General features: G+C 41.3%; 1 protein-coding gene across 1 annotated transcript; it reads left to right on the top strand.

Moving 5' to 3' along the window:
- Positions 1 to 10,666: 10,666 nt before the first annotated feature.
- vwc2l (von Willebrand factor C domain containing 2 like) lies at positions 10,667 to 25,495 on the top strand (the record flags this gene model as incomplete). The annotated part of the gene is made up of 4 exons (XM_083908660.1): positions 10,667 to 11,056; positions 16,081 to 16,179; positions 20,567 to 20,696; positions 25,344 to 25,495. The coding sequence occupies 4 exons, from the start codon at positions 10,667 to 10,669 to the stop codon at positions 25,493 to 25,495; spliced, it is 771 nt and encodes a 256-aa protein (XP_083764786.1).
- Between the last annotated feature and the right edge of the window lie 335 nt (positions 25,496 to 25,830).

Raw genomic sequence — 25,830 nt, 5'->3', positions numbered from 1 at the left:
GTGTGGGAGGAAAAAAAAAAAAAGTTGGATGTTTTTAATATGAAAACCGTTGCAGTAAACATGCGATCAATCAAAGTCAGTCAAGGTGTCGGAACCGCTCGGCAAACTCACTGGTCAAAGAACGGTCAAGGATGATAAACACACAGGAGGGACTACGTGAAAGGCAGGTGCAGAGTTCACGCAGGACGATCTGTAAAAGACGCTGCAGCTAACGATTATTTTCATAATCAATCAATCCGACGATCATTTCATCGCTCCATCGCGAACTCGTTTAGAAAGAAAATGGTAAAAAATGTTGGCCAGTGTTTTTCAAACCTGAAAAAGATGTTTGGAAAGTCTTGTTTTCTCCACAAACTGAATGAATTATAAAAATTAATTAATGATTAATTTACTTTAATAATCATTTAATCATTGTTGCACTAAAACATGTTATATTTACAAGCAGGAGAAGAGGATTCAGGTCACTGAGGCAACAGTTCTATTTCTAGGATCTAAAACATGTCATTGTGTTTATATGTGTATATTATTCTATAATATTTATCATGGAGGCTTTTTTGGGGGGCTGCAGACCTTTGTAATTTTCTTCCAGTGGCATTTCAGTTACACTGTGTGAAATCTTCAGTAACTTCATAGAAGGTGAGTTTACAAAACTGCTCGAGCGGGGGGGGGGGGGGGGTCAAACTCAAATCACCTCGGGGCTGATGATCATCTAGTCTGGTCAAGAGAGGGCCGGTCTAGAGAAGAAGAAAAAACAGCTGTTCAGTAGAGCGATATTCCATCATGATATTGCAAAAAAAAAAGATATTCGCGATGACATTTCCAGACTTTCAAAGTAAAAGTGCTTGTTTTGATATGGGATGATGTATATATAAATAATTGTATTAATATTAAAATAAAGTGTGTGTGTGTGTGTGTGTAATGTCATGTAAAATGTAATACATTTCATAACATAACATAATACAAACACTGTGCAACCTCATTACGCACAACGCAAATTTAGCATTAGTATTAGCATAGCTAGCTTTTTCTGACTGTCAGCAACTCTCATTAGCAACTGGTGTGGCTAATGAGGTTGCACAGTGTGTTTGTATTATGTTATCCCTACGCTAATGCTAATCGTAGCCTCGCTAGCTTACCTTTTGGAAACAGGTTCGGCAAGTTAGCCTCAAAATAGCCGTCAGATACGCTGCCTGGTCTAGCTGACGTAGAGTGATGAATTAGCGAAAGTGTAGTGTGATAAATCAGCGAAAAAATTAAAATGACTGAAATGACTGAAAATAAAGGATGCACACACAATCAACCCATATCCAACATTTCAGAGCGATCTGACCAACAAGATATGCCTGTCACAGACACAACTTGCTTTATAGATAGATAATAAAAACACATTGCTAGCTAGAATATTTAGTATCATATTCTGTCTTATATACTGGCAGCTGTATTAAAAGGAAGATGTCAAACGCTGTTTTCATTATAACGTGATATTAATTCGCGGCCACATGTTATCGAATGGAGAGCCGTATGTGGCCCGCGGGCCATCACTTTGACAACTGTTTGAGAGAGATTCCCTTCATAGGTCTACAGAGATGTCATTTTAAGGCATTTCACAATGTCGGCAGTTAATAAAATGTCTTTATTTCTGGCAGTGAAACTTTCTGTAACGACGACTAGCTAGAATTCCATCTGAGACTGAGAAAAAAAAAAACAGTTTAGTCCTCATGGGGTCTATGGTGTAATTGTGGGTGATTACCATTAAATACATTCTGCTCATGACAGACACCCTTTAACAGTCTTTGTATGTGATGTCAGTCAATCTAATTGGCTGCCAAACACTGGGAAACATTACACATCCCCAGTGCTTTGCAAGTATTATGAAACCTGAGGAATTTTTAGGCTGTAGCACCGCGTCGCGTCATCGTGGAAAGTCAACTGAAAGCATGGTTATGACTTTGCCCCCCGAGCAGCAGTGGAGCTTGTGTGACTGCACACACAAACACACTGTACACAGTGGATATAATAATATTAATAAATTGATCATTCAAAAACCCAAGGATGCTTTACAGTAAATAAAAGAAAAAAACAGGAAATGAAGTATGAGCAGAGTTTTTTTGAAGGTGTCCAGAGTTGGGGGCATTGCAAAGAGACACTGCTACACTGAAAGCTCTGTCCCTAAATGAGTGAAGGAGGTCTGACAGAACCGATGTCATCTGTGTGACAAGGGACTTTAAATAACTGTCTGAAATTATTAGATGCTACACTCACCTGGAGAACTTTTCTTTATAAGAGGAAGCGGGAAATGGTTTGGAGAAACCAGCCGTCTTACAACTGAAGCGAATACAGAATTTCTATAATTTTACAGAAGTGACAACGACAGCCCGCCATTCATACCCCGACTGTGTGATTCTATTGCTCTGACCAGAAATTTTTCATGTTCAATTTGAGGTCAATTTAAGTATACCTTTCTTAAGTGGCCAGGATTATAAGAATCCTTTCAGTGTGCCACTCTGTCCCTCTCGTACATTTTGTTTAATTAGATTGAGGCTATCTCTTATCTCTTATTCAGCACTTTTTTCACCCGTCTCTGTGTAAAAAAGTGAAGTGTATTTCAGACCTTTACTGCCAGAGCCTCTAATAACAGAGTATTACTATTAGATGATGATATGTAATAATAAAACTATTTGCATCCGTTTAGCTGCTATAAGCATACAAACCTACAACTATGTGAGCCTGTAGACGAGACCCTTTTTTTCAAGCATAGACATGATTCCTGCAATGATATGGTGCAAAGTGGAAATTTCATTTAAGGCTACTACAAACTGAAAAACGATCCAAATAATAAAAACGACTGATGTGAAAATATACACAAGTTTGAGTTCATTGTGTGTTACAGGCAAGTGAAAATCTCTCATAATCATATAATATTCGAGGCAGATGGTGCATTTTTTTAGTCTGTCAGAGAAGAGAGAGTGTTTTTTTTCCTCTCTGCACTGATGCCTAGTGCTTACTCATTGCGTGAAGTGTTGGGTTTCTCATCTCTCTATAATACAGTAAAGGTCTCTGCCTTACTGTGTGCGGTGCCTCGAGATAATGTACGCTGTGAATCATGGCACTCTGGTTCTGTTGGATAATCCATTGATTTATTTGTTCGCTTATTTCTTCATACAGTGTGGTCACATATGACACAGTATATTGCACGTGACGCATATGGTTGAACTGTCCCCTCAGGTCCTCTCTCTCTCTTGCTCTCTCTCCACTTCAACTGTATTTGCATGTCTAATGCAGAAGAGTCATTAAGAGGCAACCAACCACGGCGACGCAGTCAGTCTCAGAGCTCAGCGCCTCCCCGGAGCTGCTGAAGCATCATCAGCCTTTTTGGAGGGAAGTGATTCAGAGGAGCACTACAGGTTCTCTATGGGAGGAGGAGAAGAGAGCTGTTATTCTAACTTGGTGGAAAATGCCAGCACCCACAGGGGCACAGTTACACACAGCTGGGATAATAAGTATCACAGGGAGACTCAGGACCCACCAGAAAACTAAGACCAGGGGGACGGATTTCTTCCCCATTCACCACCAAACTGACTCCAATGAATCTCTCCGACTCCCCCCTATAGCTTTAAAAGGGCAATTTAAAAAATCAGAATCAGTGTGCCATGTAATGTGGTTTAAAGGGACCACAGGAGAAAGTGGATGAGGTGAAACAGTGAGACACAAAAAGGTTCCTGTTTGAAGTTAATACAGTGGTTCATACCTTCCTTCCTCAACCATTTGGTCCCCATTATGTCGCTCTATGATGGCTACAATCATCTTTCTCTATACTGTCTGACAATATTATAAAGTATTCTCGACATCTACGTACATTAAGTTGATATAATAACATTTAGGATTCATTTTCATGCACTGTTTTAAGTGTAGAATAATGTGTGAAGCTGCTATTAAACACCTTGACAGAAGTTTAAAGTTTCATTCGCAGGTTATTAAAAATCATCGCACTTTGGAGTCGTGGCTCTCTGTCCTATAATCTAGGTCTCATCAGATGAGCACAGGCAAATGACACAAGGTCATTTCTTCACCTTTAAAGCTCTCCGACACATGTTTTATTCCATTTATTTTCCAATTCTTTTGGATTCTTTCCTTTTGGAGGTTTCTAATGCCCATGAAGGACGTTCCCTCCTCCTATGATCTGGTAAAAATATTCAGCTATGAGTCTGTAAACTATAGTTCACTTTATTAACATTATGCTGAACGTTTGTTGTGGGATTTTTGATTTAAGGCCACAGTGGTGCTGATGAGCAAATAACTGATTTAATTCCAAATCTGCAAGACTTTTAATAGAAGATATACATGACTTCATATTCCCTGATAAAGACATAAGTCTTTACTTTTATGCCTCAAACCTCTTTTCATGGAAAAGACAAAAATGTAGGGTAACAATCTGTTTCTTCTCTTTCTCTTCTTGTCAGTCATGAGCGTCCACTGACTCTACTTTCTCTGGTACTCTTTCAGTTTCATAACTTATAAATATAACGCCTTAGACCTGTATAGCTATATATATAAATGTATAGCCCTAATGGCTAAACCATTATGACCATTAGAGCATTTGGTACAGTCCCAGCTGCCGTGGATGTATTGCTGCAGGGAAGCAGAGGTGGCGGAGGGCAGGAGGAGGTGGTGAGATGGTGAAAGGCGGCGGGGGAGTAGGAGGCGGGGGACGGAGGGGGGTCCCTCTCCATTAGCTGATTGAATTAGACCTCAGTCCTGTTGGCTGGGAATTGTTTGCCTCACGTTAAATCACAGCTGAAATGGAAACATCTATTTAGTCGGCTGTGCAATATTGACGCACCAACAAGACCAGCGACCACCTGGAAAAAAAAAAAAAAAAAAGAGACAGGTGGTCTGTTAATAGAAATGGTTGCTCGAGTACATTTCTCTGTTCTCCGTGTTGTTTTGTATCATCCACCCCGTGTTTTTTGTGAGCCAGAGTGAAGGCCTAATGGACCATGGTGTGCTAGAGAAGCCGGCCAGCTGTCTGAGACAACACACTTCACATTAGGATTCAACATTTACTCAAGTGCAATGTCAGAGTTAATAAATGATATACTTGTTCTGGCTCATATTTTAGTAGTAGATGAGTAGAGTGAGTGGAGGGTGGGAGATGAGAAGCTTTTTCAAAGCTCGAGTGTTTCTTTATGTTTGCAACCAGGTCAACGGACAAAGGATGTTTTTCTGTAAAAAGCGGGGGAATGGATGTATGCGGAGTTTGCAGTTCGTAGTTGCACGATATGGTGCAGTTCGTACATCCTGTTGTGTTTCAATCCAAGATAAAAGTACAAGTATTGGAAAAAAAAGTCAAGTAGAATAATGATCAAATGTTTTTTTTATTAGGGCTGAGCACTCAACAGTGTTGCGAGGATCAATTGGAATTCCTGGAATTGTTTATTGCTTCCCAAAGGATCAAATCAGAACTTTTTATTAAGTAAAATTAAAATGTAAGAAGTTGAACCAAATTTGTTACAGCACAAGACAAACAAGACAAAAGGTATATTAGGGCTCAACTCATCAAGGAAATCAGCTATTTTGAATTTGTCATCCATCTTGACAATTTGCACGTTTGCGTACCGACATAAAACCAAAACATGTCATTCTGTACTAGACACATCAAAGATGTTAAGTTACCAAAAGGTCTCGCCGATTCGAAAGGGTGTGACCACGGCAGCCATAGAAATTTCAGCAAATTTTGACCATTCACCACGAAACAGGAAGCGGCCGGTAACTTTGCCATACCTCGGCCCAAAACTTCACACGTGAGATAGGAGACGGGACCAGAAAACATCAGCACATTTTTAAAAAAAAAACAAGTTCTAAACTGAACTAAAACTAAAAAAAATAACAATGCCAGAATTAGTCTGACAGAAATGATCTACACTCTTGGAAATAAGGGTTCCATCTACAAGGGCTGAGGTTCTATCTGGAACTATTTGCTTCTGAAAAACCCTTTCTTTGGGAAAGGGTTCTTGGTAACACTAATGGTTCCAGTAAGAACCATTTTGATCCAGAGAACCCTTTAAAACCCCTTTCCTGAATAAAGGGTTTAAAAGGGTTCTTGGTGGAACCCTTTTAAAGGGCTCCAGGTAGAACCTTTATAAAAAAGGAGCCAAAAAGGGTTCTCCTATGAGGACAAGCCGAAGAACCTTAAAGGGTTCTACTTGGCACTTTTATTTCTAAGAGTGTACTTATACTTTTCCATCACATATCCATTCAGTTTGTTGAGTTTCTGAACATCCTTCTCAACCTATTTTCTGATATTTTCAGTTCATTATTTAGAATGTTTCATAGTTTGACTATTTACATGTTTGTTCATACCAACTGTTTTTCTGTCAGGTGGAATAACGTTTGGATACTGTTCTATGGTTAGTTTGAAGCTTCTATTCTTGAAGCAAGACAGAATTGTTTGTTTTCCTACTGAATTTAAGGCGATGACGATGAGATATAGGTGATATGGAGGCTACAAGGCCCCATATAAAAGATATGAGTTTAAAACTATAAGTGAAAACCAGCCAGTTTCTTTATGTACTGAAAATATGCCCTGCATGGTTCTTGGTTGAGAGGAAAAGTTAACAGCACAACCTAAGTTTTCCTCTGTGTTTCCCTGCTAAATGTTCCAGCTGACACAGTAATTACAGACTTTGCATGTGGTACCAGGACTTTGACAAACCCCTGGCCGCCGCAGGTTTCTATCGTGATTGCAGCTTTATCAGCATCTGCATTTCAAACAGCTGCCATCTTAAATGTACAGCTCACAAATCTCCACATTACTGCTGAGTGACACCGGCTGTATTGTCACTGAGTGACTTAGTTTTGCACTTGCACGATGTATTATTTAGTCTAATGATACAGCTCATATCAGATTATTATAGCCTATCCATTTTCCGACATTAGTGATAGTAATTGGTGGTGTGAATCTAAAAAGGAGCCAGCTGATACTGGATGTAAGCTGTGGAGGTGACAATGTCATCAAGCCTGAACACGATGCTAAATTTACTTGACAAATGTTACCACGGAGCAGGTTGGCAGCCTGTAATTATGTTCAGAGGAGGAGAGGTCAATCCTTTCTCTGTGCATTTACGCCAACACTATACATTCAGTGTATTTAGGACATCTTAACTGGTGACCTCGTTTCATATATCAGCCGTCTCGAACGTCTAATTTGACAGTTTCTCTTTTTGTCCACTTCATGATTAGTAAAGATAAGGGCATGGAAATTGGTGTGGTTGGATTTTTTTTCATCACATTATACGTCGAGATGGGAGAAAGTCACAGATATGCAAGTCACGGCCAACTCTCAAGTCTCAAGAAAGTCAAGGCCCTGCTTAAAATCAAGCAGGTTACAAGTCAAGTCGTATGAATATAGAAGATGTAGACGATTTTGCAGATATTACATATTTAAATGTGCAAAAAAAAGACAGTCATTTTGAACTTTATAAGTAACAGAAATACTGTATTACTCACACAATGGGACATACAATAAGGACTGCTTTGTCGTCCAATTCGACGGAATTGTTTATATATATATATATAAAAAAGAAGATATAGTTAACATCAATCAAAAACTAACTTCCATCCATCATGCAATTTATTTTAAATGTTAACATTTTCTTTCTGTCCCAGGCTGTGTGGCTTCACACAGTTAAAACACACTAGTTGGTGGTGGTTTGATGAGTGGGTGTGACTGTAATCAACTTCTCACCTCACTTTTTCTTGAAGACAGTCTTTAGTCTGGTCTCAAGTGGTGCTTTTTTGCTGTATTTGACATTTAATGATGGGTCAAACGTGGAGCACATGTGCAGAAGACTAATCGCTGTTATGGACGTGAGTCATCCTGAGGGCAAACAGGTGTTTCCCAATAGCAGCGTTTAATCATTACTCAGATCCGAGATCATGGGCACCTGAACACGACAGGGCAACACTGTCGTAGATGATGAGATGACTACGATCCCTCATGGGGACAACTAATTAAGTGATGGTCTTTGGGGTCCCCTTCAGTCATCTGTGCCTCAGACTGAACGTAGTCAGGCAGTGGCCCCTACGGGCCACCATCTGTAAGACAAAGCGGATGCTGCTCTGCAAAGCCGTGCACAGTGTAATGCTGCTGTTGTTGGGGGGGGGAGTCAGACTCTCCGTTTGCGTTTCACCGCAGAATACAAATGATTTGCAGTAAAAAAAACAAAAAAATGTGCTGCGGTTAATAAGTGACTCAGGGAATCAGGCTGCCGGGGTCGTGTGTGGAGACACCCCACGTATACGCAAGACACACGTGCACGGGGAGATGATGACACGCAGACATGCAGACGCCAAAATTAAAAGGGGCATTTCACACATAATTATGTGTCAGATGTGACCTACCTCCACATTTTACCAGCTGCTCCCCCCCGGGATCACTGCCTGAATCATGGCGACACCTTGTTTCTGCTCTTTAACTCTTGCGGCGCCAGTTGTGGAAATGCAGTCGGAGTTGGGATGTGAGCATTGTTTTGTCTGTGAGTGACTGAGGAGGAGGAGGAGGAGAAGAAGAAGAAGGAAGAGGAGGAGGAGGAGGAGGAGGAGGAGGAGAAGGAGGAGGGGCGCACTGCTGTGTGCTCAGTGCAGGACGCAGGGAGACAGTCGCTCTCCAAGGTGCTGAAAGTCGGAGCGCTCCCTCCTCAGCCTCGCCTACTGATAACGAATGCGACCGAAAAACCACGCAACGAGCGACTTTAGTGTCTGATGGTTTCGTGTTTTTTTTTTATATATATATATACTGCGCAACTTAGAGCCATCGCAGGATTTCTTGTTTTTCATGCAGCCGCTGGATGTATTGGCCACACATACACACACAGTAGTACGTGCACCAGGACTGACTGATATTCATCTGCATCGTTGGGAAATACTGAATTGACTCCGGATTGTCGGGGAACGCTATAGAGGATTTGTTTTTTCCCCCCCGCTCTTCGGTCTCAGTTTCTCTCTCTCTCCCTCTGCACTGCATGCCTTCGGACGTGAACTGTGATATTTTCTCTGAAAGGTGAGTCTGATGAGGATAATCATGAAGCAGACCTACTTTTACACGGATACCTGTTTTTTTGCACTGGAGAGTGGGGGACCACGTCACCAAAAGGCTGGTGTTTAATTGCTTTCAAACCCCCGTCATCGCGATCAAGGGGGATTATCGTGGCTGATTTTGTGGTGATTTCTTTTCTCTCTTTTTTACCCTGTGGATAAAGTGAAGTTTTAAATAAATCTATCTGCTCCAGCTTTCTCTGAACTGTGGGCTCTCTCTGGCTTCAGTGGATATCAAGCAATTACAACGCGGTGAGTTTGCTCTATCGCTTCATTTTACATCCTCGTATTCACAGGTAACCTCTATGTCAAGTGATCTGTCACAGCACGTAGAAACCAAACGCTTCACATCTGGCCATAATTATCCACAGCTCGGCCTGTATGTGACTTAACTGTCTGGGGGTTTTTTCTGCTCCGTGTTTCTCAGTCAAAATGGGGTTTTTGCATGTTGGGGTTCATTTGTTGCGCATTAGGTGCATTTGCATGAAGAGGTCACTGTAAATCATGTGTTAAAGCAGTGATCTGTGTAATAACTGTCTGTCTTGAAGAGACACGGACACAGAATAAATAATAGCTACCTGTTGTTGCTCCTGCATAGAGTTTGAAATCATACGATGGGTGGAAAAAATGTGATTTTAAGGGAAATAGCCCACACTCCACCCACTTAAGACATTGCTTTAACATTGTCCTCGGTCTCTGTTGCTGAATGATAATTTAAGCATCCCCCCCCAAACACACACACATACTCTCTCTCATATACACACACCCATGTTTGCGCAGAATTCCTAGTGAGGACAATCATACACATAATGCATTCCCTAACTAAATGCCTAACCCTAAAGACTTAACCCTCAAAAAACCTATTTAAAGGGGTGACAGAACGTGAGGATCAATCATGTCCTCATTCCCCCAAAACTGTCCTTACTGTGGTTTATAAGTTATCTGGTCCTCACAAAGATATCCATTCTGGCACACACACACACGCACGTAGGCCATAGTGATGACATTCGTGGACATAATGCATTCCCAAACTCCCTTAACCTTAACTTTAATTATCTCAACTTCATGCATCGTAAACCTAATTCTAACCATAAACCCCGGGTTGTAGGCTACAAAAAAGCCTTTAAAATTGCGAGGACCGACTAAATTGTCCTCACAAGCCTAGTAAATACACAGACACACACACAAACATGCTTCATTTGTCTCCTTCTTCTAATGTCAACATCACGACACGAGCCTGTTGATCATAAGCTGCATTTCCATTTGTAAAACCATAATGATTCCTGTATAAGACAGTTGTTTGGAGAGATGTATATATTGGCTGCACTGACCTAATGAACAAGCAAGGTGAGCTTTAATCAGTGTTAGGACGTGGAGCAAACACCAGCAGCAGCAGAACCATATCATCCATCACATTATCTCTTATTATTATTATTTCCAACTGCAGCCCTGCTCCACAAGAGACAAAGATGACGATAATGAGTCGCAGGATGGACACGGAGAGGACACCGGGAGCTTAGGGATGACATCCACACTGCCGTGTTGAATGTGGACGTTGATGCTGCTGCGAAGGATGGGCCCCGTCTTCGTCCTCCTGCTGGCTCTGCAGAGCGCCGCGTCCCCGGCCTCCGTGGGTAACCCCGAGGATTACACCGCGGACGAGGCGGAGGCGGAGGCGGAGCGGACCGCCGGCGAAAACATCGTCTTCGACGATTACCGCGGGAAAGGATGCGTGGACGACAGCGGCTTCGTCTACAAACTCGGGGAGCGCTTCTTCCCGGGACACTCGAACTGTCCGTGCGTGTGCACGGAGGACGGGCCCGTGTGCGACCAGCCCGAGTGCCCCAAACTGCATCCGAAGTGCACCAAAGTGGAACACAACGGATGCTGCCCCGAGTGCAAGGAGGTGAAAAACTTTTGCGAGTACCGGGGGAAAACGTATAAAATCCTGGAAGAATTCAAGGTAAGACCTGCCTGGTTGTTTGAATAAACTGTAAATAGCCAGTAATACACATACATAATCATAATATTATATGAACACAATTTCTTATATAACTTGGTAACTAGTGAACTGAATTTAGGGCACAGTATGTCATATGTGCCATTAGGGGGTCTCTCAATCAAAACAATCAGTGAGCCGCTTCCCTGTTGGGCTGGTGCTGTGGTCTACTTACTTACAATATAATACAATTAATCAAAGTCATTTGTCAGTTAGCACTCTTACCTTTGCAGCAAGAAGACCTGGGTTCACGGCCAACAACAAGGACCTTTCTGCATGGGGTTTCTTGTTCTCAGGTTTCCTCCCACAGTCTAAAAACATGCATATTTTAGGAATGAGACAAAATAGACACTCTGATGTCACTTTTACTTAAAGGTGCCATATGTAAGAATATACCAAGGTCTTTTAGGTTTCGTTTTCTGACGTAACTGGCAACCCGTGGTTGCTCGACAGCTGAGACTCTACTGAGTGCAATGATTGGTAGACGGCGGTAGGTGGCGCCACATGCCAAAACATAAACATGATTTGCAGTCTGCAAAATATTTTTTTATTGCAAATATTTTGGCTGTACTGTTGTTGTTGGTGAGTTCAGTTTGTTATATGAACATTATTGCTGAGTCTCTGTGACATATTAGGAGGATTTTATGGCCAGTTGCTTTAGATTTATTACATAATGCACCTTTAAGTAAAATACATTTACTGTACTTAAGTATCAAAAGTAATTTTCTGATATAAAATGTCAAAAAGTACAAAAGGTGAGGATTGTAAGGAAGTAAGGATTGAGCCATGGAGGTAGGGCGAGTTGTCTTCCAACTGGAAGGCTATGGGTTCAAATCCTGGCTCTGCTCGTCAATATGTGTCCTTGAGCAAGACACTTAACAGTTGCAGCCTGTGAATGCGTGTGAGGTATTATGGGTGAATTGTAAAACAGCTCATCAAGACTAGGAAAGCTCTATATTAATACAGACCATTAACTCTTCTTTTTCTGATTTTATTTGGTAGTAATGAGTAATAAATGTAGTGGAGTAAAAGTTGCTGGAGGAATAAATAACAAAGTAAAGTACAGATGCGTGAATATTGTACTTAAGTACAGTAACAAAGTATTTGTACTTAAATTAGAACACTGTGGACTGGCAACCTTTCTCCCTATGTTAGCTGGGATTGGCACCAGCACCTCCTGTGACCCTCATGTGCAGAATAAACCCTGAGAAGCCTTCGATTCTAATGAAAACTGCTCTAAAAAAAAAAAAGTAAAATATTAATATTGAGGTAGTCAAATCTGTTTTATTTGTACAGCACATCTCATATACATAAACTGAATATAGCTGTTATAAGTTAAAGTTCTGTTTCAGTACCTATGACATTCAGATGTTTCTTATGGTGTTCAATACAGATGAGTCTGCTGCTGAGAGAAGGGGGAAATACAGAGTGAGACAACAGCAGCATCTTTGTGATATTTAGTATTTAAAAATGGCTAAATGCAGTTTTGCAGTACTAATAGCTTTGGACAGTGGTGGGAGGATTGTTAGTGTTTGGGTCACTTAGTGTGACTTTATATTCTTGGCATACTGCAGTGCAAGGGCATAAAGATGGCCGGTGTAAGCACCGTCCTCCGCTCTTTGCACCATCAACTGAACATTCAAGCAGCAGAACTAAACTGAAGACTCCTGTAGCATATTTATAATTTATATTGGATTGCTTTAATGTGTGGACACCGAGTCATTTCTGGCAGATCTGGAGAGCACTGTTCCTACCCACCAGAGTCTCTGCAGCTGTTATGGGGCATGACATTACTGCCTGATTAGAAATTACACTACAAGCATCACGACAGCTACAGGAGCTGTGTTTTAGCTGTTCTAGCTGCCCATGAGGAAACCTTGTTCAAACACCTCAGAAGTGAATTAGAGGTATGAGAGATTGAAATGTAATCAGACACAAAGCAGCTCAAACAGCTGTTTGGGTTTGTGCAAATTATGTACACATAGGAACAGGATCCTTTATAGTTGTGTCACATTATACTGCATATATGCAGTAAACAGGAAAACAGCCAGGACCTTTGTTATTTCATTTACAGTGAGTCTATGTCTGAGCCAATAAGACACAAGTATTTAATAATGTATCAGACTACAAAAGATGGTTTATTGACTAAGACAATAATTTGAGGGTTTCTTAATGTCATGTAAACACATTAGTCCGACTAAAACCAAGCTAGTCTTAGTCAGACTAACGTACCCGGATAATGTGATTCATAGTCTGATTACTCCTGCATGTATACGCTTAGGTGGACTGGAGTTGAACTCGCCGTTCACCGTTTGTTTTTCTGTGACGTAAAGATCAACAGAAACTAATTCAATATGCACAAGGGTAAAGAGAGAGATAGAGTGCCACCTAAAGAGGCGCAGTCATATATACACAGCCATTAAAACGATTTTCTAATCCGCTCCTCTGCATGTCATACTCGGACTGGGCAAGTTGTCCGATTGCCTGTCTTAGTCAGACTATGGTCTTAGCTCGACTGTGCCTGTAAACTCACTGATTGTCATATTGTTAAGTCTGCCCCATGCTAGAGGATAATTGGTCAGATTTCCGTCTCGATCGGGCTCTTCCGACGATCGTGAGTGATTCCGATTTTGGGCTGATTTGAACAGATTATCTGTCCAAATTATCCTGTGATTTTAACGTCATCGGAGACATCAGAGTCACAAGAACAAGTTTGATATTTACGACTGAACAGATCGTGGCTGTGAGCAGAACCCCGTAAAAAAACAATGAGAGTGACTTGACTGGGAAACGGATGTTGTGAACTTTTGTTTAGAACCATAACTTGTTTAAATTGTTGATTTAAAGCTGTGTTTTTTGGTGCTTATGAGGGTTAAATACAATATTTACTCACCCTTTAGCTCATTTTTGGTCTCTACCAGCCGTTGGGGATAGAAAGAATCTTGCTCTTAAGGAGCTCAAACCTCTGCTTCATTCACCAGCTGCTCACTAACTTTGTTTACCGTCTGGCAGCGAGACATTGCCTGTGTACAGTTGGTTGAGAAAATTATTCTTTAATACACTGCAGTCAGCTGCAGCTTGAGGTCAGGTTGAGAGAGTGAGTCAGAAGTTACAAGAAAGTCAAAAAGATTCAAATGGAAGATGATAAGTTCGATAAAGCTGAGGGCAGCTGCGGTTAGATGTCCACGACAAGGTTATAATTCCTCATCGGCTCATTATTTATGTAAAATGAATAATCGGTGCTGCTCCAAGGTCAAGGCGAGACATAATTTACGATATTAAAAACAATAATATAAAAGATGTCTCCTGACAGTGAAAGACTGGAAACTGTTTACATATTTTCATGAAATGAATTGCATATAAATATATAAACGTTGGCAACGGTTCACACAAATTTAAGTATATTTTGCTTTCCTTGATAAACGGTACGAGGAAACACTGTGTTGTGTTAGTTTCAGTGTGGGCGATGACTTCGAGGCAAGGGCTTCTGCTGGGAGATGCTGGAAATGTCACACCTGTGAATATTAGCATGTCATGTCACTGAAGCAAATTGAAGCAGACATGAGGGAGGGGGTGGGGGCTGCACAGTGAGTTCAGCCAAATAAGACACAGCAAGCCAATTAACGCTCCTGCTGCAGTTTATCTGTGGAAATGCAAATTTTTGAAAAATCTGATTGACCCAAAAGAAGTGACTGTTGTCGTAAAACCCTCGTAGTTGTGCTCTCAGGGCACGCTGGTTAACAAGGATTTTGCCTCTAGAGGCAATTATAACGAAGCTGAAGCAATCACTTGATTAACTCATTGGTCAATTAACATTAAAGTGAATCAACAATTTGAACTCTGTATATTAGAGTGCCATTACTGATTATTTTTTGTTTTGTATTGTAGTAATTGGATTTCTTTTAAACTGTTCATTTGATGGGTATGCCTGCCTTTTGTGATGCATATAGAAACATATTATATAATAACAAAAAGAATTGTTAGCTGCAGCACATTAGCTTGAGCGTGATGTAGATGACGTTTAACAGTGTGTGGGATCAGCGTGTTTATAACCGCTGCAAAGAATCAGTAGTGATCGGCACGTTTCTGTGTGAGACATTAAGATGCAAGGCCACTCAAGGGTTGGTGTGTGTTGGTGTGTGTGTGCATACACATTGTTGTTTAACCAAGTGCATCAATAGTGCAGCTCACCCGCATGTTCACCTTGACAACAGGCGCAGAAGAAGGAAGGACGTTTCCTCGTGCTTGAGAGGGGGAAAAAAAGAGGGGGAAAAAAGAAGATTCATTTGATCATTTCATCTTGGCAAAAAAAAAATGACATGATAGGGAATATTTCATGCAAGTCTGCAGCATGATCACCCTTCCCATCTTAAAACCACACAAATAATTCTAATGTCTCAGTTGACCTCCAGCGTGGCGGCGAAGCTCCTTCGTGAAAGACTCGGATCCCTGCAGTGTTCAAGGAAATCAAAGGCTGTCAGTGTGTGGGATTCAGAGCCCCTGTTTAGCGACGGCGACAGGTTAACCTTTGGTGTGGGCTTCATTGGCATTTCCTTGGCTGTAATCACGCTGCATTGTGCAGACGTTTGCACGTATATTCGGGAGCAGAGAGGCGACGCGCAGAGGTATGGCATCTCAGAACAGTAACAAAAAGTGACGCGAATAGCCGAAATGATATTTAGCTATTCATAGTTTGGCATCAGCTGACACTTGGATAGTATTTTTCCATTTCATTTAGCTGAAAATCCCATCGTGGGAAAGTGTCACTAATATCTAAGTACACAGTCATTGTTGCGCAAGTGACGGACATTCAGTCAACACAAAGCAGTGGACTGCAGTGCTGTGTCAGGTTGTAATGAGTTGTTGCTTTAACACCAACATCTGAAACAAGAAAAATAAGTTCAGATTTTTTTTTACGACCAGTATTTTTGTTTGTTGCCCTGTGAGAGAGTCATGCCACTCAACCACAGTAGGTGTTTCACATACAGGGCTCCCAGTCAGATGAGGAAGGGACCAACCCACCAGGCAAGGCTGCCAGTGTGCCTCTGGCCTCAGGGCAGCTGCAATCAAGAACCAGGAGATTTAGGGTGAGTTCAGATCCCAGATCGTCAGGCCAGGGCTGGGATGTGAACTCAAATGTGAACAATCCCGTCCGTGCTTCCTGCGATCTCGCCTCGGGTAGGGATGCAGAGCTGAGAAAGAGAGGGGGACAAAGGTAGACGGTTTTCAAACTCCAACTCAATTTCCCATTTTAGAAGTGACTAATGTTAGATAATGTAACTGCGACATGAATGTATCTCGTAGGCAATTTCATTTTTTTTCGAGAAAAAAAACATTTTACTTCTTTGCACCTGGAGTAGACACATGAAAGAAAACACATTGGTGCTTTTAGTAAGAACCACAATAACAGACCTAAAACAACACCCACGCATTGCACATAACAGTAATTCGTGCCTCTGCTTTTTCGACGGCGTACAGTATGAGGACATGATTGCCCAAATCGATTTTACTCTCCAATCCACCAAATTCAACAGGAGTAACAGGAGTCCCAATTGCAGGAAATTAAGTGCAAACAATGAAAATCTTCAAAACACATTTGCTTTTTTCTGTTTGGAACACGCATTTGAAGTGGCCCCCTATTCAAATATCAGCAGTGGTTCTCGTATATCCAGCTCCTCTCAGTCCTACCTCTTTCTCTCTCTGTATTCCCTGTCCACAAGTAAAATATTGTCTCGACTTGAAAAGCAGCATGCGGTTTGACTGTCAATCTCTTCCCCTCATCCCTATTATCTGCATGGGTGAGTTTCCTGTGACCCTGTTGTCCAGCCTCCGAGTAATTTACATGAACATCAGCTGAAGGTTATTTGACAATTCTTTGCTTCCCTGCCCCATCCACCTTCTGTTGTGGCGTGGGAATGAAAAGGCATGAGGTCACTTTAATAGCCAGCCCAATAAGACAGACGTGGACAACAGGAGACATTTCCTCACCACAACATGTGGCAGCATGCCTGAATACAGTGAATGTGCTCCGTTTCCTTTTACGAGTCAGGGTTAAGGCGTGACTGAGCCTCTTTACAGTGGACCTCGCACAAAAGCACCAAGAATCCACTATATGTCATAAGTATATGAGCCGTATACTTTTCCATATGACATTTATAATATCTGCATTGATAAGCCTCTACCTGATTCACTGCCCGATGCAACAGATTCACAACAAAGACTGAATTACCTCAGCTTTTATTTTGAAAGGCCAATGTGTGATGTGATATAGAGCACCAGTCTTTCAAAGCCAGGCCAAGACTAACACCACATGGATGAAGGGGTGCCTGGCAGCTGGTTTACTCTCAGTACTGCAAGCCATCACGAAGCAAGCTGCACATTTCTTGCAAATGCTAAAGAGACTAGAACAGTTTTTGCTTTATTTAATATATTAATATTTGTATTGACTGCATCCCCTCAAACTTAATGAACAACGTGTTAATCATCAGGTTAATTCCAGCTTGTTTATGCAATGTATCTAATTTTAAATTGTAAATTCAGGATTTGCCAGGACATACACACATTGTCATTATAACTTCACGGATAGTAAGGCTATATACATTTTGGGATTTTGTTTCTTTGAGTGTTTTTGAATGGAAAAAAAACGGTTTTATTAACCAAAAATTAAAAACAGAAGAAAACCCACAGTCCCAGGCAAATAATAAATGCAGTCAAAACAGCGCAGCATCTCAGCTTATACCCCTCCTCGCTCCACCCTAATTGGGCTGGACCATTGTGAAGGTAAACGTCGGTAAACTACAACAGACAAAACAAATCGATAACCAAGTTAATCCTGTGACGAAAAAAACAACCAAATGTTAGATTACACTCGGAAAATAAACATGAACTTTGAAGTAAAACCATGATTTGTATATGTCTGTGTGTAGTAAATCACACACACACACACACAGAGTGGGGCTTCTCATCAGCCCCACTCTGAGGTCAGCCAACGATCCACAGGCGACTTCACTGAACCCAATTGCTCTCCCGAGTGTGTGCAGGTGAAAAGGAAAGGAAGGAGGGAACCTTTTCACAGCCACGTCTCACTGACGTACAGTAATAAACATCATCACATCATCATCATCTCTCTCTTTAGTGAAACAGTGTTTAATTGTCCCCATTCTGGATGATTTAGACTCATTTCCTTGTGGGATGTTTTGGCAGCTAATCAAATATGGATCATGGATCAAATATGAACGCGTTCCTCTTATTCTATTAATCGTTAAGATGTCAAGTGGTGTTTAAACGGAGGTGCAGTGTCTTTGCATGCAGACTTACAGCAGGAGACACCAAATGAGTGTTTGGGTTATGTAAATAAATAATTATCATAATAATAGTAATAAAGAATGATGTTCTAGTCGCAGAAACCACGATACTCCACTACTGAATTCCACCTGAACTGCCCCCACAGTTTGCCAAATGAAATCCAATTTCCATATGAATGTAGGACAATAAACAATGGAGTTTATTGAGTGAACTTATGACTTTGATGTATAGGGAAGACAAAAGGGGCAGAAGTCTGAGAGATACTTTGCTGTGTATTGTTTATATGAACAGCCCCGGTGTCAACTGTATGTGTGGGTAAAAATCCTCTAGAGAGAGGTTTCATTAAAGAAAGACAGAAGAAATCTATCTTCATTAAGATCGCTGAGTGTGAATATCTTAAAGCAGAGACACACACCATTGCATTTGGTAATGGCGCAAAAACATTTCCCACATTTAAATGCAATTACTGTTTCTGCACAAAATAACAAAATATATGACAACGTCATCTTGTTCCTTTGCAAAAACCCTAATTTTTAATTCCAATGAAGAGTTGTCCACTGAATGAGAGTATTTTAAACATTTGGGACAAGTGAGACCATGATTGGGACCATGATTGATACAGCAGCTAATGTAAACCCATAAATGTGAATTCCAATAAAAATACAAGCCTGACATTGTTTTTAACAGCAAATTACTATTTTTGGTGCTATTGTTGTCATTAACTAGCGCAAATACTGCAAACTTGTGATAGTTGAGGGGGAAATTTAGGAAAAAAGTCGATTTGTAGCTGGAGTTAGCAGATGCTAGCTTAGCCTAGCATTGATACAAGATGAGACGAAGTGAAAATGGCATTCCTACTTTAGCGTTAGTGTAACAAAACAGCTTTACAAAAGTATGATGTTCATTTAACACATAGGAAAAACTACAGCTATGTAGGCTTTTATAGACACATATATACATTCACATACAGTAGTCATGTAATATTATACAAATAAAATAACACAAACCAATGAGAGTGAATGGTTGTGCCCCATGTCAGTCACGTTTTACACCTAGTGCCCCTCAACCAGTAGATGAATGTAATTGGTCGACATGTTCTGGCTCGACCAAAATTGTGATTGGTCGACTAAATTTTTTTTTTTTTTTGGTGAATTTCATTTGGAGGAAAGTACCAAGTGCTAACGGGGGTCTTTTAGAGCACCCGTGTTTCACAGGTAACTGCGTGTCTTCAGAGAACACCCCCCTTGTTTTTCCACTATTTTTGGTTTAGTCCGGCCCACTGGGTTTTTGTCGCTCCATGGCTAACGAGAGACACACAGATTAGCGTTGCCATTAATTAGAGGAGCATTTTGAGCTTTTCATTTTAGGCTAGTCAGTCCTCCTGTCGTGTCCATTACAAAGACATCAGCAGTGTGGCAGCATTTTTAAAACGGTAAAAAATGCAAACTTTTCACAGCTCAACTAAAAAACATGGCATATTATTTAAAAAACGGTAAGCTAAGGTTGCTCCGACCAAGAGTTTCTTTGGTTGATTACAGCCCTAGATGAATGAATGATTGAATAAATCAGTGAGTACAGTATTAAGTCTGCAGCTGCAGTTGGTGTTCCTCACATACACCGACCTATCAACCCCAACGTGTGCAACCCTCTGAGGTTAGTACAGTACCATGTAGCTGGAAGGATAGAACCAAAATAGATGGACCCCTCAAAAGACCATTCGCAGTGATGAGTAGAGAGAAGATCTATGAACAGGTGACCTTTCAAGATTTTGGAAACAGTTTGTATTTTTTTTCCATGCCGCGTAATTGCGTTACAGTTCATTTCACGGTCACGAGGCACACAAGTGGCAAACATAAGCAGCAGCGAAAGAGAGCTGCAGCACTGATGTACATGTTGCAGAGCTGCTGAGATAAGTCTCTTAACTGTTTCCTGAGGCGCGGTGCGGCAGAACAAAATAATAAATATCCTCAACACCACTTTGCAGACTCTTATAGTTATTTCTAGTGGCTGCTTGTGTTTATTAACCTGTTTTTTTTTTTTTGCTTGTATTTGTATATGTACTTGTATTTTATGTATTTTTAGTTTTTATTCGAAAACAGCAAATATAGGGTATACATATAAGAGCGGACGTTTCTAACTGTTGTTTTTTCTTGCCCTCTCTGCCCACAGCCATCACCCTGTGAATGGTGCCGCTGCGAGCCAAATAACGAGGTGCACTGTGTGGTGTCCGACTGCGCCGTCCCGGAGTGCGTCAACCCCGTGTACGAGCCAGAGCAATGCTGCCCCATCTGTAAAAACGGTAAACAGTCGTCCGCTCGTGGATTCAGCTCACATTCCTCACAAGTCATTAAAGTTTCATTAAACCAATGACGGCAAGTTTATCTGCGCTATCGCCATTTGATGGCCGCGCCTTTGGAGGATGAGGATGTAATTGATGTTTTATGAATTTAAATGATTTCCTTGGGCCTGTTGTACACTAATGAGCTGTACTAGTTTTAATTATAAATGACACACTAAGCAGAGCAAACATTAGCCCATTGAATAGAGGCATGGTAGGAGGGACTAATGGGTCCTGGGAGAGCCTTTTATCTCCCAGTGCCCCGGTGCCCTTGTCACACACAACCAATCACTAAATTAGAATTATGGGATTCTAGTGGTTCATTGGCTATTTACGAGGCGAGGTGGGAGATGTCTCTTCTCCAGCAGTCCTGAGGGACACATGGATCACAAAGGTACCATCAAGATTGGTTTGTAGTGTGAGCCTGGTGGGGATGATTGACAGTAGAACATTCAATACAAACAAAACAATGGTGCTTTGTTGAAAGTTTGAAAAAAATATGGTATCTGGATTATTTCTCTTTTTGTATTAGGGACGGGTCAAAATAACATCCTTCCTAATGCAATGCGATAATCGATAATCCGGGGCAAATATGGATATATTTTAAGGGAATAAGGGAAACTTGAATGAAAGTTACCTGGTCGTTTACAGCAGGATAACAGTGGAGAAAGCCACGTTAAGAGATGCTTCATCTATGTTCAATACATAGACTATATGCATTTCTCTATGTTGTGAATAAACAGAGAAATCCTACATTTTGACTTACCCGAAGTACCCTGTGATTCCCACCACTATTTTACACACAGTTCTCTTCTTAAGTTAAGAATCACATAAAAAAATTAAAATAAATAAATATAGTATAAATAAATAGCAAAATAAATAGCAGTAAAGTACATATTTGTTTCAGCTGCAGCTGACTGATAAACGTGAACAATGATAATGAGGGATTTAAGGTGAATAATTAATTGCCATTTCGTCCACAACTTACACACATTTTCACTCCTCATTTATTTTTCATCCCTTCTCCTTACTTTATTTTATGTCAAGGCGTACACACACACACACACACACACACACACACACACACTTAACAAGGCCGCTGCATACGCTGGTAAGGGCGAGCTAATCCAGGATGACAGGATACAGTGACACCCTTGGCATTTCATGGTAGGCCTGCCACTTCTTGGCTCCCCAAGGGCGCCTGGTCAGGCTCCGGCAGCCAGATAAGTCTCTATGGGGGTGGACAGCTGAGGACTATGTTGAGAGGAAAATGCTCTTTAGTTCTCATATTCTTACATTTACTCATATGCACCACCAGTTTGTGGGAGATAGATTTGTCTCTTGTTTTATCAAAAAACTATGTGAAACTGTTGTACAATGTTTCCTGCCATGGAAGGATAACATGAAAGACGGGCAATTGGTCTCTCATTCAGTAAGTAAGTAGTACACAGGATTAGTGTAGTAGATGTTGTGCTTTCAAACACACACGCTGTACAGTCAGTTCATTCATGACATAATGGTTCGGGTTTTTGAGATTATGTTTTACACACACACAAGCTTACACACTGGACCTTTACAATGGGTTTGGGAGGATTAATAACTACATTCCAGGCAATTAAGGGACGTCTTTCATCATTATTTCAACATTTGAAGCAAATGTTTGGTTGTAATGTTTGTGCATTTTATCCAGCAAATCACCACAATGGTTTTCTCCTTTTTTTTTGTCAAACCTTAAGGATGTGGTTTGCTTCTTAGTGTTTCTCCTCCCCCCAAAAAATAGCAACAACGGGCTAAAAGCAGCACAATGGAATAGTCAGCCACAGCCAGTGAGAGCACTTATCTCTCTGAGCTTCATGTTCACTCAGTCCAACTGATTCAGCTCTATCCGTGTGTTGTAAATGCATCAGGACATACAAGCAATTATACAATTCTCGTTTTTTGGAAAAGGACAGTGCGGGATTTAACTATTTATTGACCTGCAGCATCCCTTCAGTCTATGGGGTTGTATTTACTTTTGTAATGCCATAAAGGAGAAACTCAAAGTTACATGGTGCCAGACAGTACAGGTGGTGCAGACGTGCTCAGGCTTCGACGGTGGTGTAACTCACCCTGTTGGAGACATTATTTGAAAGTCTCTTTAAGCCAAATTGACTGCGATGCTCCCAATTATGCCGTCGCTGTTCATTCCTTGACACGGTTTTGACTTAAACCTCCGTTTGCAATCGGCTGACCTCAGGCTCTGCCAGGTCACTGCAGTGTGTCTTTGCAGCTCCAACTCTATCTTGGCTATCAACAATCACAATTGGTAGCAGCATCAGTCACCCTCTCCACCTTCAACCTCCTCTGGGTTTGTCCTGTAACCCCGTGCCAGCTGTCCAGCGTTAGATCAATGAGATCGGACTTGGCAGGCACTCTCAATATCTCCTCTAAGCTCAGATCAAAGGGCTTTTATCAGGTCAGGGAAAAAAACAACAGGGCTCTTCTGATCTGAGGATTAGGAAGGAGGTAACCAACCACTTCTTTTGTAACACTTACATGAGGAAATTTTGCATCCTACACATTATTTTCAACTCGAGCATCCTTGAGAGTTATTAGTCTCTCGTCTATTGAAAAGATTTAGGGTTGCAACACCTGTATTTGTCCAGGTCTAAAGAGGAAGGAGTAAATGAGTGAAAAGTTTAACAAACAAATATTACTAACAAAGGACCTAAAGCAATAAAGCATGCGTCTTACCAAAGATTAAGAGGCCAGATTTGGTTGAGCGGATGGTGACCACTTCCAGGAAGCTCCTCCAGATTAACAAACACACACAGAGCCACTCCATTCAGGTGTGGGCACAGGTGAGGCAGCCGGGTACCTGTTCAGATGGAGAAGAAAAGGAGGGTTTGTGTACTGTAATGTACTTTCAATAATCAATGAAGATATACACTTAACCCTTTAAGGTACGCACCAAGAAAAAAGCAAAGGAAAAATTATTTATTTGCATTTTTTATTATTTTGTTTTCTTTACTTATGATAAAAATAACAACAATCAATATACTATTTTTTTTTTTTTTTTGTATTAGACCCTGCAGTTTTTTAGATGCAGGCCTCTACCAAACGGTTGAGATGTCTGTTCATAATAAACCTGGTTTGCATAATTCATAAAGTACAACATTCAGAACAAGTCACATTAATTTAGTGTTAGTGAGTTCAGCTTGATGCATTTTTTCAGTGAGATATAGTGACTTAAAGTGTGGTCTACCAAATGGTTGAGTAGTACCTTAAAGGGTTAGTCAAGTGCTTTGTTTGGCCTCAACACTATCATAAAAACATTGGCAGGCCTGTTACACATCAGAACATATATCTAACATATATAAATAATATATATATGTTATATATTACATTATATATAGAAGACAAAGGAAATATTAATGAAGCTGTACTTCCTATAAGTGTCACTGGACGCCACAAAGGTGAAACAAAAACAGAAGATCAATGCGATTCAGCCATCATCTAATTATTTGTTTTACCATGTAATCCATTGCCTTTGCAACCGCATCATGTCCAAAGGCACACACTGTGTCTAAATGGACGAGTTGAGCCGATTTGCATGCAGCTGGTCCACGCCCCCCAATAAGTTCTGGGCTCTTCGGGTCAGCTAACCGTACTCAATCACATTTACATTGCTAGCATGGAGTTCGCTCCTTCTAAATCAAATTCACTGGGCCACTAAGATGTCTGTGAATATTGGCCGTGAAAGCTACTGTGTCTTCAAGAGTTATGAGACATATGAGTTTTTTATGACTACTCGTAGAGGAGTCTTGAGTCTGGCATGGATTTTAGAGCCAAACGACTGAGAGCAATCCAAAGTCACCGTCACACCAATTGAGCCGCTGATTGCTTCATTTAAATGATTAAAACTGGGGTGAATTCCTGGCACCTCCTGCCTCTTCTGTCTGAGGAGGTGGAGGAAAAGGTGCACAAGTTTTTGTCTTCCTGGAACACAGATCCTTAAATGTACTGGAGGCTAATGCGTCTGCCAAGGGCAGATAAAACACATAGATGGCTTTGATGTATTTCACATTTACAACTTAAGTCATTTTATCGACAGCAAAGGGATCTTTAAAGATAATCACATGTCAAAATGAATGTTTTTCATTGTTTTGGCAGTCGGTGCCGTGTATGCGTGGAAGGGAACTGTAAGAAATTGCTCAGGAGTTCTGTGGCCCTTTCATACAGACTGAAGTGATTAACACCATCCTCCCGTCTGCCTTTCAAAGCAGCTTTCTCTCTCTTTCTCTTCCTCTGTACTCCTGCCTCTCTCTGCTGCCAAGTCAGTGCCTGGCAGGCTTCTCTGCTCGTGGTGCATTAGGATGCAAAGCGCTCCATGTCGAGGGAGAGGGGAGACTAACAAAAGCGCTTTAGTGTTGCAAAAACAAGCCCATCGGTGCATGCCCGTGAAAAGATCTGTACGTCTGCTCGTCTCCCCAAACTCCCTGCAGCTCTCCGCATCACTCCACCACCCCACCCGAAAAGAGAAACTCTCTTGAGAGCCACATCCATTTCTTGTCATTCTCATATTTTTTTTTTTACTTTCCTGTCTTTCTCTCCCTTCCCATGTGGCAGGTCCAAACTGCTTTGCTGGAACCACGATCATCCCAGCCGGAATAGAAGTAAAGGTGGACGACTGCACCATCTGTCGCTGCCACAATGGAGACTGGTGGAAGCCAGCGCAGTGCTTGCGGCGGGAGTGCCTCAACGGCCAATCGTTGTCATAGAAAGACTCCACTGGGGAACGGTGGAAAAGCTCAGGCAAGGCCCTGCCTTCTACTGCACCATTTTGTATGATTGACAGGGCAGGAGCACAATTCCTAAGTAACCTGAGACAGCGTAGTATCGAGGAGACGCACTCACAAGCTTAACCTACAAATTTCGCCACTGGGAGAAAGGCACTCGTGTCATGGCCACGTCCACCCTCCACGTCGAGTCGTTCCGACATGTTTTCAGAAGTTGACTCGCTTGACTCGCTGCTCTCACACAAAAATGTTTCTAAGCTCCGAGAACTCTTTCCTAACCAGTGGCAATGTTGAATTGCTCATGCTGATTTCTGTTT

This window comes from Microchirus variegatus, assembly GCF_963457635.1.
Source record: "Microchirus variegatus genome assembly, chromosome: 22".
Taxonomy (NCBI): domain Eukaryota; kingdom Metazoa; phylum Chordata; class Actinopteri; order Pleuronectiformes; family Soleidae; genus Microchirus; species Microchirus variegatus.
The sequence above is the reverse complement of the archived record's forward strand: the minus strand, read 5'-3'. Positions and strand labels throughout refer to the sequence as shown.